At 41.8% G+C, this 17,173-nt stretch overlaps 1 protein-coding gene across 1 annotated transcript in view; it reads left to right on the top strand.

Annotated features, from left to right (window-relative positions):
* Nucleotides 1-17,173, top strand: part of MAN1A1 (mannosidase alpha class 1A member 1) — a 244,482-nt gene that overhangs the window by 98,047 nt on the left and 129,262 nt on the right. The window contains exon 4 of the mRNA XM_040428933.1: nt 12,126-12,206. Coding sequence (XP_040284867.1) covers nt 12,126-12,206 — 81 coding nt within the window. The remainder of the gene's footprint in view (nt 1-12,125; nt 12,207-17,173) is intronic.

Below are 17,173 nucleotides of genomic sequence, written 5' to 3'. Positions count from 1 at the left end.
TCTGTCTGCTCCTGAGAAGCTAAATAAAAAATGAGTGTTCAAGAAATAGGGAATGTCTGAATTGAGCAGCGGCCAGGTTCAGATTTACGGTTTGCTATAAATTCTCATACATATGGAATTTCATAATGTTTCATGATGGATGTGTGTGTATTTACACGATCATGGGCAGATTTCTAAAATTGGGCATGGAATTGGTGCAGTCACATGTGTTATATTTATGATGCATCTTTTTTTTTATAATTTTTTTTATTTACTAAGATTCTAAATTATTTCCAATGTGCGTCACATTTGGAAAGCCTGGCAAGAGCAAGCATACTTTGTGGGGGCATTTCTATCAAGTGCCTGGGCAAATTGTCGGTGAATTTAGTGTGCGCCATAGACAAATCTGTCCGTCCGCATAAACTAAGGGTTTGCTTGTTTGTCGGGTGATCTACACCTTTACACAGGCCATTTATCGGGAAAAAGTATTCCTAGGATGCTCCTTCCCGATAATTGCCCCACGTATCGGCCTGTGCAGAGGGACCCTTGGTGACAGCCTGAACAGTGACTATTGAGCGATTTACTATGCATTTGATTGCACTTGGCCCTATGGGAGACCTTCTCAGATTTAGAAGGACTTTAAAGCATTGCTACAGTAAGCAGAGTAATGTGGATTAATTTGGTCCGCAGTCTTTGGAGAATTTTCCCATGATTCTAATGTTCTTTGTCGTTGTTTAATACCTTGGAGCTACTTTGTAAATCAGCCATGAAATCTGTGCTGGTGTGAAAATGATTCTTCATTTCGCTTCAGGAAAAGTGTTTTCCAGAATGCAACCAGTAGCTTCTGTAGTGTAATGTGGAGGTATTCTGTGTTGTCTAACTAGGGTACATGGAACCAAGGATTTCTTCTCAGAGGCTAGAACTGCCCAATAATCTGAATGCTAAGCCAGGATGACAACCAGAACTGCTGTCAGTGTTATATAGGTGACTCAGGGAGTAGCATACTCATACCTAGAGTGATGGACATAGAGACTGCATGACCAAAAATCCAGCTTCTCATCCCCTTGGCATCTCAATTGCTAGTGTCATAGAGATGGTACCTTCTCCCTCACCTTTAAGTTATGGCTGACTTCTACTGTAGAGCCATCGCTCACCAGAGGAGAGGGGTTGAGGAGCACTGGGCACAAAGGGGCCACCCCCTTGGCACTTGTTATCATGATGCTGAAGAGATTAAAATTGGATTTCTTGGTTCAGAAACCTGCAGGACCATCTCTAACATTGTCAGCAGTTTTGAGAGGTCAAAACTGCTGACAGAGGCCAGTCATAAAATGTTACTACCAGTTTATTTAAAGCATATGAACACCTTTGTAAACAAACAAAAAATTACACTAATTTATTTTATGGAGAAAATAATTTCTCCAATTGGTTCCATTTATCTATCTTTTTGTCTGTTTTTGTTCTTAAGTCTGCTCTGCTTCCTATGCACAGCAGGCTGCTCAGTGAATTTACAGAAAATCTGTCATCAGAAGGCTTTTCTGTAACTTTTCCTGTGTGCACAAGGGAGCACGGACTGTGTCCCTCTCCCCCCAAAGCGCTGTGTCAGAAGTTGCCAGGTCTGGCACACATAAAGCCCCGCCCCTCTCCCGAGAAACCCCGTCCCTCAGACATCTCTCTCACCAGGAGAAGCTCCAGTCTACATTGTGGTTACAGGACCTGTGGTGATGTCCCAGTCATGTGATCAACCGTGTGTGGGAGGAGTTAGGGGAACACAGGCTCCGTGTAGCACTGTGCTGGTGGAGAATGCAGAGGTACTTTATGTATGAAAGGTGTATATAAAGCAGGGCTATCTCAGTGTAACCACTCTATTGTACAGTTTTCTGAGTGTAATGTGCACACAGTAATTCTATCTGTGTAATGGGCATGGGGTAGAGCTGTGTCTATAATATGTATATAGTAGCATCAGGTGGGTGCTTTGTATGGCAGCAGTGGTCTTATGTTTAGTGTATGATGTTGGATAAATGTAAAATTGTCTACATTTATTTCTGCATGGGAGACTAGCAATGGTTTCCCTGCAGAAATATCAGCTTTATAACATTATGTGGGCCTATGCATTATATATGTGAATTACCGCAAAATTCGTACTCCTCCTCTGCTAAAATACTCCTCAAAATTGTTAAGAGGAGTATTTTAACTCTTCTGGAAAAAATGTAGTGCGACCTCTGCTGTCAGCTGACCGTCTGCTTCAAACTGCAGACATAACCCCTTCCATGCCATGGTCCTTAGGGACCGCTGTATGGAAAGGGACTAATCATTGGGCCTCTGCACTGCATTGGGCCTCCCCTTCCTTCAGGATGGCCGGTGATGCAACAAGCCCCCCCCCCCCTCCTTCAGGTTGGCAGAGTGGCAGCAGGGGTAGAGTGTTAGCTGTAACATACAGCTGACACTCTGCTTGAAACGGCCGACATCGGTGCTGGCACCAATGTTGGCCATTTAACCTCTTCCTCTTCCATGCTGCTGCATGGAGGGGATAACCATCGGGCCGCTGCTCTGCTGCAGCAGCACCCCTATGGTTACCATGGCAACCAGACACATTTACATGCATCCGGATTGCCATGGTATCGCTGAGCCTGATCAGGCTTACTGTGAATGACTATACAGTGTACTGCAGTGTTCTGTAGAGGCATCAAACCCACTGTAAAGAAAAAAGGTAAAAAAAAAAAATTTGAAAAATCGTTCTTCCTATATCCACACACATAATTGGTTAAAAATCTAAAAAATAAACACTAAAAATGTTTGGTATCGCCGCGTCCGTAACGACCTGATCTATAAAAGGATCACGTACTTTTACAGCACGGTGAACGCCATAAAAAAAAAAAAACTATGATGGCATTGCAATTTTGCCCACCGCGCTTGCCCACCCACAAAATTATATAAAAGTGATCAAAAGAGTCATATGTACCCCAAAATAGTACCAATCAAACCGTCATCTCATCCCACAAAAAATGAGCTCCTATCTAAGACTACCGCTTTCAGAAAATGGAGACGCTAAAACATGATTTTTTTTATTTTATTTATTTTTTTTGTTTCTAAAATGCTCTTATTGTCTAAAACCAAAATGTATATTAAAAAAAAAAAACTGATGTATTTGGTATCGCCGCGTCCGTAACAACCTGCTCTATAAAAATATCACATGCGCTAACCCATCTGGTGAACGCAATAAAAAAAAAAAAAAAAAAAAAGCTATTTTTTTTTTATCACCTTACATTACAAAAAGTGTAATACCAAGCGATCAAAAAGTCATATGTGCCCCAAAATGGTGTCAGTCAAACCTTGGCTTTTCAGAAAATGGACTACAAGAAATTTTTGACTAACACAATCATGGTCACATGTGCATATCCATCAAGCAAGCATATAGAAAACTAATAAAAGCATGGCTGCACAACATTTCACATGCAAACAATAGAACTGAGAAATGGGGGTCATTCAAAATTAATGTGGTATTATACCTACTAGAAATAAAAAAAATAGAAGCTCTTTGCACACATTTTTGATCAAACGTGTGTCAGGCCCATCTACCAGGCATCAAGGTGGCTTCCGTAGATGGGTTCCTAACACTAACAGAACTGCCTCTCTTGGACTTAACCTAAGCCTACAATTGTAGGAACCAGCTAAAATAAAAATAGACATATTGGGTATTGCCGCGTCGTTACGACCTGCTGTATAAAAATATCACATTATCTACTCTGTCAGGTGTAAAAAAAAATAGCTGTGCCAGAACAGCCATTTTTTTTTTTTTTGCCTTGCCTCACAAAAAGAGTAAAACACACAAACACAATGTACAACTACCTCTAGCAAAAGTTTTTTTTTTATATATATATATATATATATATATATATATATATATATATATATATAAATAATTCGTACTCCTCCTCTGCTAAAATACTCCTCAAAATTGTTAAGAGGAGTATTTTAACTCTTCTGGAAAAAATGTAGTGCGACCTCTGCTGTCAGCTGACCGTCTGCTTCAAACTGCAGACATAACCCCTTCCATGCCATGGTCCTTAGGGACCGCTGTATGGAAAGGGACTAATCATTGGGCCTCTGCACTGCATTGGGCCTCCCCTTCCTTCAGGGTGGCCGGTGATGCAACAAGCCCCCCCCCCCCCCCCCTCCTTCAGGTTGACAGAGCGGCAGCAGGGGTAGAGTGCCATCAGTCCTGTGTCATGCCAACAGTAAAGCATCCTGAGACCATTCATGTGTGGGGTTGCTTCTCATCCAAGGGAGTGGGCTCACTCACAATTTTGCCCAAAAACACAGCCATGAATAAAGAATGGTACCAAAACACCCTCCAACAGCAACTTCTTCCAACAATCCAACAAAGGTTTGGTGAAGAACAATGCATTTTCCAGCACGATGGAGCACCGTGCCATAAGGCAAAAGTGATAACTAAGTGGCTCGGGGACCAAAACGTTGACATTTTGGGTCCATGGCCTGGAAACTCCCCAGATAATCCCATTGAGAACTTGTGGTCAATCCTCAAGAGGCGGGTGGACAAACAAAAACCCACTAATTCTGACAAACTCCAAGAAGTGATTATGAAAGAATGGGTTGCTATCAGTCAGGAATTGGCCCAGAAGTTGATTGAGAGCATGCCCAGTCGAATTGCAGAGGTCCTGAAAAAGAAGGGACAACACTGCAAATACTGACTCTTTGCATAAATGTCATGTAATTGTCGATAAAAGCCTTTGAAACGTATGAAGTGCATGTAATTATATTTCACTACATCACAGAAACAACTGAAACAAAGATCTAAAAGCAGTTTAGCAGCAAACTTTGTGAAATCTAATATTTGTGTCATTCTCAAAGCTTTTGGCCACGACTGTATAATCTCTCATTTATCAAACTGGTGTAAAGTAGAACTGGCTTAGTTGCCCATAGCAACCAATCCGATTCCACCTTTCATTTTTCAGTTTTATTGGAAAATGAAAGGACTCTGTATTAAGCCAGTTCTACTTTACACCAGTTTTGATAAATTTCCCCCACTGTACTTATATGTGTACATAGCATTGTGTGTTGTGTCACACTGTACCAATCTGTGTGGGAAAAGTGACCGCTCACTGTGCGGATTGCGGACAATGCTGTATTCAGAAGAGAGTGCAGGTAGTGAGAGCTGTCAGTAATGAGATCTATATCCTGCTTATAACACCATGTTTCGGTCTGTAGATCGCTACACTGTTATCAGCAGAAATATCTATTGTGTCTTGCAGGATAACAGGCCGAACTTGATGGACAAATGTCTTTTTTCGGCCTTATGTACTATGTTACAAATAATGGGCTTTCTACAGAATTGAACACAGTCTGTATGTAAGTGGCTGAGAGCTGTGCCCAGTAACAGGACGTGGGGGCGGGGCAGCAGAGCTTATGCTGGGGCATGTAACCTCCACAGGAACGCCCACAGAGTCTCACAAGAGTTGACAGCCTTTAGTAAAACTCATATCAGAGCATTTCTGAGAGCATGTGAAGCAAAGCTGATATCGGTAAACAAACAAGTGAAATTTTATTATGTGCCGCATTACAGTAAGATATGGGATTATTGTATTTTTAGTGCACAAAGGTGGCCATAGCCTTTAAGAATGATCTACGTTGCAGAGGCGCAGTATTTTGCTGAGTTTCATCATCCACCTACAGTATTTCAGTAAAGGCTAGATTAGAGGATGACATGGAACTATGGTTTTACAGAAGAACTTAAAGAATAATCTTCATTAATTTCCACCTAGTATCAGATTTCCATACTGGCTGGATGAAACACTAGTTTGGAGATTGGAGTGAAATAATTAAAGGTGTTGTCTCACTTCAGTAAATGGCATTGATCATGTAGAGAAAGTTAATACAAGGCACTTACTAACGTATTGTGATTGTATATATTGCCTCTTTTCTTGGCTTGGTTCATTTTTTCATCATATTATACACTGCTTGTATCCAGGGGTTACGACCACCCTGTAATCCAGCAGTGGTGGTTGTGCTTGCACACTTGAGGAAAAAAATTGCAGGACTCTCTGGTGGCCGGGGCCGTGGGAGCTCACATGCGCAGCAGCTCCCGTCCCGGCCACCTGGTATCTGCACTGCAGCAGTGGCTGTAACCCCCCTGTAAAGTGCAATCCCTAGTGTGAAAAAACATTTGAGCAATGTCAAATAAAATAAATTTGTGTAAAACCTTAGAATCTTAACAACATTTAATTACATTTCGGTCTTCTTTCTGTGCCGTTCCAAAGCCAAAAGCTTGACTCCGTTCCCTTGTTCTTGGTTAGATTTTCAAATTCCCCTAAAGACTAGGTGGGCAGAGTAGGAGAAGTCTTTGAAGCTGCACCAAAGGGACTGTCGTAGTGCTTGTGGCCCCTCAATAGCTGAAAGCGAAAAGCTTAGAATTCACTTTGGGCAGATTAAACACTTTTTTAATAAAGCATTGAGGGTTTTTAAATCAAAGGCTCTGATTTTAAGTTTTTCTTCCTAAAGACTTTATAAAAGTAACAGTCTGCTGTACAATTAAACTTTTCATAGGGATATAACTAACGTTTTGGGAAATGTTTTTTCTTTGGCATTTTTGTGTGCTGTTATCTTATTTGGACTGTAGGACACGGAGGGTTAAAGGGGTTGTGCCATGAGGACAATTAATATAGTACGTGACAGTCTTCAGGCTGGCAGATATGAGGTGTGTCCTTTCTGCTGCAGCTCTCTTCCTGTAACTGTCAGTTTTCAGCTGAGAAGGCTGCGGCCTAGTCTCTGCTCACCAAGCACAGCGCCGTACATTGTATAGTGGCTGTGCTTGGTATTTCAGCTCAGCCCCTTTCACTTCAATGGGGCTGAGCTGCCTCTAAGCCATGTGACTAATGATCGTGATGTCACTGGCCTAGGGAAAGCGGCAAAAAGGCAGTTGCGCTAATGAGGGCATCGGTGCCTTCCCAAACAGCTGATCAGTGAGGGTCCTGGATGTTGGACCCCCACCAATCAGATGCTGATGACCTATCCAGAGGATAGGTTAGTGATGACTAACCTCCGGCACTCCAGCTGTGGTGAACTACAGCTCCAAGCATGCTCCATTTATTTCTATGGAGTTCTGGGAACAGCCAAGCAAGTGTGCAACTTGGGAGTCGTAGTTTTACCACAGCTGGAGTGCCGGAGGTTAGCCATCACAGGGATAGGTTATCAGAAAACCACTTTAAAGGGGTTGTCTCACTTCAGCAAATACCATTTATTATGTAGAGGAAGTCAATACAAGCCACTTACTAATGTATTGTGACTGTCCCATATAGCTTCCTTTTCTTGCTGGATTCATTTTTCCATCACATTATACACTGCTCGTTTCCATAGTTACCACCACCCTGCCATCCATCAATGGTGGTCATGCTTGCACACTATAGGGAAAAGTGCTAGCTTATCGGCGCTTCCACGGTACTGGCCATCAGAGAGGTCGGCGCTTTTTCCTATAGTGTGCAAGCATGGCCATCATGCTAGTGCTTGACCGTTGCTAGGGCTTATCTGTCTTCCTTTTAGTATAAACAGAAGACGGAGGGGCTGTCCTTCACACTGCAGGTCTGCATTAGGCTTCAGAGTGAGGAGGCATGTCTTTCAGTTATCCAATCTGATTGGCTGGCAGGGAGCTGCCTGCTACAGCAAGTGTGTATGGGAAGTGAGGGAAAGCAGTTTTGGCCTCAGAACTGGCAAAGGAGCCATCTTGATAAGGTCCTCATATTGTAAATGTTTAAACAGCCGTAACTAGGAAAAACTCAAGTAAAACAGTGGTATGTGAAGAAACCAAAGACTGCTTTATGCATAATGCTGCAGCAGCAGTAACATATGCTAAAATTTATTTTTTGATGAAAACATGGCAGTTATCCTTTAAATATAATTTGTTTTCAAAGGAGAATCTGTAAGAAAATATGGTGTAAATTGATATGTGCATATTTTAATTAGTTTTTTAATATTTCATATCTTTGTAATTCAAAGTATTCAAAAGTATGTTTTCATTATCTTGCCATGCATTTGTACCAAGATCAGACTTGTCTCTTCCAAGGTAATTGTATTTCAGTCTTTTCTCATTTCACTGTAAGATTGAAGTGATAGTTAATTGCCGTTATCTTTTTAAAGACCTATATGTCTATTTTAAGGCTACAAAAGTTCACCAAAGTTTCCAAAGCTTTGTATTGTGTTTATTCATCTTTGGTAGATTTCAATTAGCTCTGTTTTTGGATTATCCTCTCAATTTATCTCTAATTTTAAGATGTTAAGCTCTTTCAGGAATAAAGTATATTAGCCATTTTTAGTTATACTTTTTATAATTTAAAGTTTTTGTGCTGGTGTTTTCAATTTAGAAGTTGAACATGGTGTTTGAGCTGCAGGCAGCATGTTATAGAGCAGGAGGAGCTGAGCAGATTGATGCCTAGTTTTATAAGAAAAGATCCAGTATAACGTATGTTTTATTCATTCATATTCTTGCTCATTCTGGGCTTTGAAGTCAGGGAGGCGGTCCTATCAGTGATTGACAGCTGTCTCTGTATACCCAGTCAGAGAGAGTAGGCTGTCAGTCACTGATAGGACCTCGTCCTTGTCTTCAAAGGCCAGAATGAGCAGGAATTTAATTGAATGAAATATAAGTTTTACTAATTCTTTTCCCACAAAACTGCATATTAATCTGCTCAGCGCCTCCTGTTCTGTAACATACAGCTGGCAGATCACACTCCATATTCATGGAGACAGGTTCCCTTTAACACTGGGTAATATATATATATATATATATACAGTGGGGGAAATAATTATTTGACCCCTCACTGATTTTGTAAGTTTGTCCAATGACAAAGAAATGAAAAGTCTCAGAACAGTATCATTTCAATGGTAGGTTTATTGTAACAGTGGCAGATAGCACATCAAAAGGAAAATCGAAAAAATAACTTTAAATAAAAGATAGCAACTGATTTGCATTTCATTGAGTGAAATAAGTATTTGAACCCCTACCAACCATTAAGAGTTCTGGCTCCCACAGAGTGGTTAGACACTTCTACTCAATTAGTCACCCTCATTAAGGACACCTGTCTTAACTAGTCACCTGTATAAAAGACACCTGTCCACAGAATCAATCAATCAAGCAGACTCCAAACTCTCCAACATGGGAAAGACCAAAGAGCTGTCCAAGGATGTCAGAGACAAAATTGTAGACCTGCACAAGGCTGGAATGGGCTACAAAACCATTAGCAAGAAGCTGGGAGAGAAGGTGACAACTGTTGGTGCGATTGTTCGAAAATGGAAGGAGCACAAAATGACCATCAATCGACCTCGCTCTGGGGCTCCACGCAAGATCTCACCTCGTGGGGTGTCAATGGTTCTGAGAAAGGTGAAAAAGCATCCTAGAACTACACGGGAGGAGTTAGTTAATGACCTCAAATTAGCAGGGACCACAGTCACCAAGAAAACCATTGGAAACACATTACACCGCAATGGAATAAAATCCTGCAGGGCTCGCAAGGTCCCCCTGCTCAGGAAGGCACATGTGCAGGCCCGTCTGAAGTTTGCCAATGAACACCTGAATGATTCAGAGAGTGACTGGGAGAAGGTGCTGTGGTCTGATGAGACCAAAATAGAGCTCTTTGGCATTAACTCAACTCGCTGTGTTTGGAGGAAGAAAAATGCTGCCTATGACCCCCAAAACACCGTCCCCACCGTCAAGCATGGGGGTGGAAACATTTTGCTTTGGGGGTGTTTTTCTGCTAAGGGCACAGGACAACTTATTCGCATAAACGGGAAAATGGACGGAGCCATGTATCGTGAAATCCTGAGCGACAACCTCCTTCCCTCTGCCAGGAAACTGAAAATGGGTCGTGGATGGGTGTTCCAGCACGACAATGACCCAAAACATACAGCAAAGGCAACAAAGGAGTGGCTCAAGAAGAAGCACATTAAGGTCATGGAGTGGCCTAGTCAGTCTCCGGACCTTAATCCAATCGAAAACCTATGGAGGGAGCTCAAGCTCAGAGTTGCACAGAGACAGCCTCGAAACCTTAGGGATTTAGAGATGATCTGCAAAGAGGAGTGGACCAACATTCCTCCTAAAATGTGCGCAAACTTGGTCATCAATTACAAGAAACGTTTGACCTCTGTGCTTGCAAACAAGGGTTTTTCCACCAAGTATTAAGTCTTTTTTTGTTAGAGGGTTCAAATACTTATTTCACTCAATGAAATGCAAATCAGTTGCTATCTTTTATTTAAAGTTATTTTTTCGATTTTCCTTTTGATGTGCTATCTGCCACTGTTACAATAAACCTACCATTGAAATGATACTGTTCTGAGACTTTTCATTTCTTTGTCATTGGACAAACTTACAAAATCAGTGAGGGGTCAAATAATTATTTCCCCCACTGTATATATATATCTGTGCACATATGCATATGATCGATGTAGACTGAAATAGCCAGTTTACTTGTTTTTAAAAAGATTATAGCTTATGTATATTTTTATTAAAATGCATTTGGTACAATAAGATCCATCTGCTGAATGTACAATAAAGTAGTTTACCTGTTTTAGAAAGAAAATAGCATATATCTTTTCACTAAAATGCTTTTGTCATAAAAGGATCCATCTGCTGAATGTGAAATTCTGAACGTGCTTTCTCAAAAACCAATGAAGATGAACAGACCTCTTAAAGTGTATTTACATACAAATCTGTCTATACTGAGTCAGCATTCCTGTGTGTACGTATACAGCATTCAGGTCTATTCATATATGAAAAAAGTTTCAAATATTAAAGAGCGAAGCTGCAAATGCAAGCTGATTCTAACTTGGACAAAGCTCAAAATGGAATTATTTCTCAGTCGGTAGGGGAATGTGGTTGTCTAAAGCTGGGTCCTCGCACTGTCGGCATTGCTCAGCTGAGAAGCAGCTGTGATGTGGCCAAAACTGCGTCAACATGCGACTTTGCTGCAAATCAGCGCAGTCTTTAAAGGGATTCTGTCATGAGATTTTACCCCTATAACCTAAACATATGCCCATGTCCGTACTAATAACATGAATCCTAAGCTGGCCTTATTAAACCTGCTTGTGGCTCTATTAGCCCAAAAAACAGGTTTTTATAACCTGTCAATCACCTACCTAAGGTGCCCAAGGGGACGTCCGCACCCATCGCCATCTGGTGCCCAGCGCCGCCTTCCCTGTCTTAATCGCAGCCCCCTCCCTGTCTACAGTGCCACCTTCCTCACCTCAGCGCCGCCTCCGCAATCCTCCCGTCCCTCTGCCAGATCACGCGCGTGTGCACTAGGCTCAGCCTGATGCGCCCGTGCGGACTCCTGGCAGCGGCTTCTTTGAGCGAAGTGCGCATGCGCATCAGGTCGACGCATGCGCACTTCGCTCAAAGAAGCCGCTGCCAGGAGTCCCCGCAGGGAAGGCGGCGCTGGGCACCAAACGGCGATGGGTGAGGCCGGGCACCCTGTATTAACGGACGTCCCCTTGGGCACCTTAGGTAGGTGATTGACAGGTTATAAAAACCTGTTTTTTGGTCTAATAGAGCCACAAGCAGGTTTAATAAGGCCAGCTTAGGATTCATGTTGTTAGTATGGGCATATGTTTAGGTTATAGGGGTAAAGTCTCATGACAGAATCCCTTTAAAATGGTAGTGGCTGGGTGTTTTAAGGTAAAACTGCTGATCACCTGCAAATTTGTGTGACCGCTAATGATAAGTAACTAAAACTGCACATCTGCTTGGTTACAGCCACTCTGTGCCTAAGGGGTGTGAGGTCTCAATTTTGTTGTGCTAGTAGGGTGAAGATTTAGACTATGGTAGGAAATCCCTTACTAAATACCCATTTAGATCGGTCTAATTAATGGAGATTATCTATTGTGAACCCTACTCCAGAACTGATTGTTGCTGTTTCAAACTTGCTGTAAACCATTAAATTCCTTTTCTATAAGATCTATGGCTTTTGTTTCCCAGATTCAGCTTTACAAATGGGCAAATAAAGCATATTATAAAATGCTGAGAAACTTAATAAAATGTTTGCGTCTCTGGGGATAGCAATCATCACATGTTTGTTTCCTTATGTTTCAGGTTTGTCACTGTAATTGTAAAGTTTTTGTAATCTTTGTGTTTCTCTTTCTTTTAGAATGCTGAGGTGTCAGTTTTTGAAGTGAACATTCGTTTTGTTGGTGGCCTTTTATCTGCATATTACCTTTCTGGAGAAGAGGTAAGGGTTTTGCAGCCACATTCTGGCAGATCGCTCCACCTAAATGCAAGGAATGAGATGGACAACCTTTTTCCACCCTCACATGTACTGATTTATAATAGAAAATACAAACACAAAGCAATGTAGTGAGTTCAAATTAAAATCCTTCCATTTTATCAGAATTACATATTTCTGCCTACCCACACAAGGATACGATTCTTTCACTGTAATAATTATCCTGACGGATGATCTTCTACAATGATGTTTTCTATGTGCCATGTTATATAATGCCGCTTAAATCATTTTAGCTTTGAAAAGCATTACTGGAATCGGTTGTAGGAAAATGTCAGGGACACATCAGCCACAAGATATTGTCCGTGTGGATTCTATCTCTTAAAGCCGCAAACCCATGTGTATGACATTTGCTGGGAAAGCAGTCAAGTAGTATTCGCCGTGCAATTTCTGTTTGTGTCATTCATTACACTGCATGTAGGAGCTATAAGTGTGCAATGCATTCAGAAAGTCTTCAGACCATTCCACGTTTTTCACATTTTATATTATGGCTTTGTGCAAACAGAAGAAAAAAGTTGTAATTTTTTGCAAATGTTTTAGAAGGTAAAAACAAAAATTTGGCATGGACATAATTATTCACACTCTTTGCCATGACACTTGAAATTTAGCTCTGGGAGCCTCTTGATTCTCTTTGAAATGTTTTTACACCTTCATTGGAGTCCACCGGTGGTAAATTCAGTTGATTGGACATGATTTGGAAGAACATACCACCGTCTATACAAATTCTCACAGCTGGCAATTCATATCCGTTCAAAATCCAAGTGCTCAGAGACAGGATGGTGTGGAGGCACATATTTGGAAACGGGACCAAAACATTTATGTTGCACTGAAAGTTCCCAAGAGCACAGTGACCTCCATAATTATTAGGTCACAACCAGGACTCTTCCTATAGATGGGCACCTTACCAACTAACAGGGGAGAAGGGCCTTGGTAATTGTGGTGACCAAGACCCCAATGTTCACTCTGGCTGAGCTCCAAAGATCCTGTGTGTAGATGGGAGAAACTTTCAGATGCTCAACTCTCGCTGCAACCATCCACCAATCTGGCCTTTATAGCGGAGTGGCCAGAAAGAAGCCTCTCCTCAATAAAAGACACATGGAAACTTGCCTAGAGTTAGCATAAAAAAAGCATCTAAATAAAGGACTCGGAATGTGAGAAACAAATGGCTGCCGATGGAGGGTCATGTGACCAGGCAAATTACTTAGTCTCCTCCATTTAAATAAATTGCACCTGCACTAAATTTTTAACATTGCAAATAGAAGATGTGGTGTATGTGAGTAGAGAAGGCCGAGTGTGTTTTACCTGGTCACATGACCCTCCATCAGCAGCCATCTTCTGGACAGGTCTTCTGGGTCAACGGCACAAAAGATTTGCCCAGCAAGGTGTGAAATATAGCAATCGGTACAGGAAATCAACAGCCTATAGTAGTAAGTGTCATATAGTCATCTTATGGCCAACCCCTTCGTAAATGCCCAGGTAGGCCATCAATAGCCTCTCTATACCAGACAATGAGAGATCGCTTTGGTGGCAAGGACCCCAAAAGTTTATTCAAAAAATGGGGGCAGATATTGGGAATCGAGGAGATTACACCCACAGTTCGTAGAGGCTTGGTGGCCCTATATAGAGCCGTAGTGAATGAGAATTGCAGGGAAGAACGCATTAAAACATTACATCATGCAATCTATGCATTTGATCTTCCTAGTTCCCCTGCAATGCCAGATACACTAGTAGCGTGTCCCACATGCGCAAATCCACGCTCTGACTTATACCATAGTCTGTATGATTGCTCAAACCTGAGAGGTTTCTGGGCACAAATGGGAATTGTTCTGAATAAAATTGGCAGCTTCCAGTGAGTCTTGACACCATCTCTTGCCAATCTGCATGCGGAGGAGTGGTTGGATGATCGGGGAGGCGGATGTAGAAGGAGCAGGGACCTTCCACCTTTTGGTCATTGGCTTTTTGTGATTGCTAAAAGATGTTTACTGGCACAATGGTTGAGACTAGATATACCTGCCATTGAAGCAATAATAGGACATCTCAAGAATACATTTCACTTAGAGTGGCTTGATTCTCCTAAACAAGTCGAGACACTGGGGGAAAAAAATTTCCACACATGGAGACAGTTTATCTTGGAATAAGTCCCATATTCGGACTATCCACGAGTGATGGGACACTTAAAGCTCTCATCTTGGTACTTGACAGAGGATTTGGAAGGCACCTTGGTGCCGTTAAAGTACTCTTAGACATCTAGAATATGATCCATGATATAAAGCGATTATACATTGATTGTTAAAATATACGTTGCTGTGGAGCTGCTGCCGTGCGCAAGGAGAGGCTGCAGTGAGGGTAATCCAACAGAGAGGTTACTTTGAGCTGGGTAAGGGAATTGGGGTTAGTTTCAGAGAAGGGTGGGGGGTATGGGAGGGGAATTTTGGCAGTTTTCTTAGGTTTATTTGAGGTTCATGCTCTCCGTATAGGGGGACTTGAACTCTGAGGACACAATGTGGGGGGGTTTAATTGAAATTATTTGAATATTACTTGCAAAACCATCCCTGATTATTGTATTAATGTATACATGTACACTTGTTTGGAAACAAAAATATTTTGAAAAAAAAAAATGACCAACCTCTTTAATGAAAACCTGATTCACAGTGCTCTGGACCTTTGTCATGTTGGAACATCTGCCCTGCTAATCTAAGGATTTAAAAATTGCCTCCATTGGCACTGAGCTCTGTATAAGGCCTCATGCACACGACCGTTGTGTGCATCCGTGGCCGTTGTGGTGTTTTCAGTTTTTTTTTGCGGACCCATTGACTTTCAATGGGTCCGTGGAAAAATCGGAAAATACACCGTTTTGCAGCCGCATCCGTGATCGTGTTTCCTGTCCGTCAAAAAAATATCACCTGTCCTATTTTTTTGATGGACAACGGTTCACGGACCCATTCGAGTCAGTGTCCGTGAAAGAACACGGATGCACACAAGATTGGCATCCGCGTCGGTGATCCGTGGCCGTAGGTTACTTTCATACAGACGGATCCGAAGATCCATCTGCATAAAAGCTTTTTCAGAGATGAGTTTTCACTTCGTGAAAACTCATATCCGACAGTATATTCTAACACAGAGGCGTTCCCATAGTGATGGGGACGCTTCTAGTTAGAATATACTACGAACTGTGTACATGGGTGCTGCCAGGCAGCAGGGGGCAGTCATGTACACAGTTCGTAGTATATTCTAACTAGAAGCGTCCCCATCACTATGGGAACGCCTCTGTGTTAGAATATACTGTCGGATCTGAGTTTCACGATGTAACTCAAATCCGATGGTATATTCTAACATAGAGGCGTTCCCATGGTGATGGGGAAGCTTCAAGTTAAAATATACCATCGGATTGGAGAAAACTCCGATCCTATGGTATATTAACTCCTGACTTTACATTGAAAGTCAATGGGGGACGGATCCGTTTGAAATTGCACCATATTGTGTCAACGTCAAACGGATCCGTCCCCATTGACTTGCATTGTAATTCAGGACGGATCCGTTTGGCTCCGCACGGCCAGGCGGACACCAAAACGACTTTTTTTTCATGTCCGTGGATCCTCCAAAAATCAAGGAAGACCCACGGACGAAAAAACGGTTACGGAAAAACGGAACCAGTTTTTGCGGACCGCAAAAAAAATTGGTCGTGTGCATGAGGCCTAAACATGGGGATTTATTCAGTATTTTTTTTCATGCCTTGTTCAAGCAAAGTTTTATTTTTTGCTAATTATTTTAGTTCTCTAGCAGCAATGTTCAGGCAGAAGAAGCTCTTCTTGCTATTACGCAGTCTGCATGTTTCTGAAACCCAGCTTTTGTATACAAACTATAAGATGCCTCCAGTAAAAATGCTCCTGTTTGGCCAAACATCAGTGGAGGAAATCTGTCATATTAATTTTGGGTTTGGGCAATACTCTTTGGCTGCTGTGCTTATATCTGACAGTGGCCTGGAGGAAGAAAGATGCCTCTCCCATTCTATGAAGAAGGATCTCTGTGCCCTTCACTATTCTGATATGCTACAAAACAAGGCTTTTGCTGTACAATCAGTTTTTGTTGATAGGGCAGTTCAGTTTGTGGCTGTTGACAAGAAGTAAACGACATGACAATCAGAATAGTAAAGCAATACATAAAGTGCATAACAAAATCCAATAAATGAGCTTTAAAATGCTGTAAATAGCAAAAACAAAAATTGAAGTTTAAAGAGGACCTTTCATGCGATTTTATTAATCGAGATATATACCTGTGCTTACGGGGTACCCCCGGCTGATGCTGTCATCCTGCTTGGTTTATTTTTTAAAATATGCCTGCTGTGCCCTCCTGTAGTTTTCCCGCTCAGTATGTTAATACTGAGCATCAGAACAGAGAGGAGGAGACGCCAGGGTTTCTTAATGGGCGTCTCCTTCTCCCTGGCTGTAGCACTGTCCAGTCGCAACGCAGAGCGTCACAGCCAGGGAGGTTTTTACTCTCTGCGCTGCGATTGGTGTCTCCAGTCCTTGTTTACCAGGTGTACAGGCTGGAGTTTGCCTAAATGTTCAGAATTCTGCATATGTGATGTTTTTTGTACTAAACAATGAATTATTGATTATTTGTGCAATTTTGTAGAATATCTAGTCAAAACTATCATGATAATGAGGGTAGCATATCTTTTATGACCAATATGCTTTAATACAGTGGTACAAAACATGTAAAAGGATCTTTCAGATGCGAGTTTGGTTCTAAACATTGTGTCCTTACAAGCTAGGATGCACAAAGTACTGTTTGATTTAAAGAGTTATCCTAACTCAATTGGGGATAACTGTTATATCGGTGAGGGTCTTACTGCTGGACCCCTACTGACCATGATAATTGGGGGTTCCATGTCTCCCATGTTCGAATAGTGATAG

The sequence above is a fragment of the Bufo bufo genome, chromosome 4 (genome assembly GCF_905171765.1).
Source record: "Bufo bufo chromosome 4, aBufBuf1.1, whole genome shotgun sequence".
Taxonomy (NCBI): domain Eukaryota; kingdom Metazoa; phylum Chordata; class Amphibia; order Anura; family Bufonidae; genus Bufo; species Bufo bufo.
The sequence above is the reverse complement of the archived record's forward strand: the minus strand, read 5'-3'. Positions and strand labels throughout refer to the sequence as shown.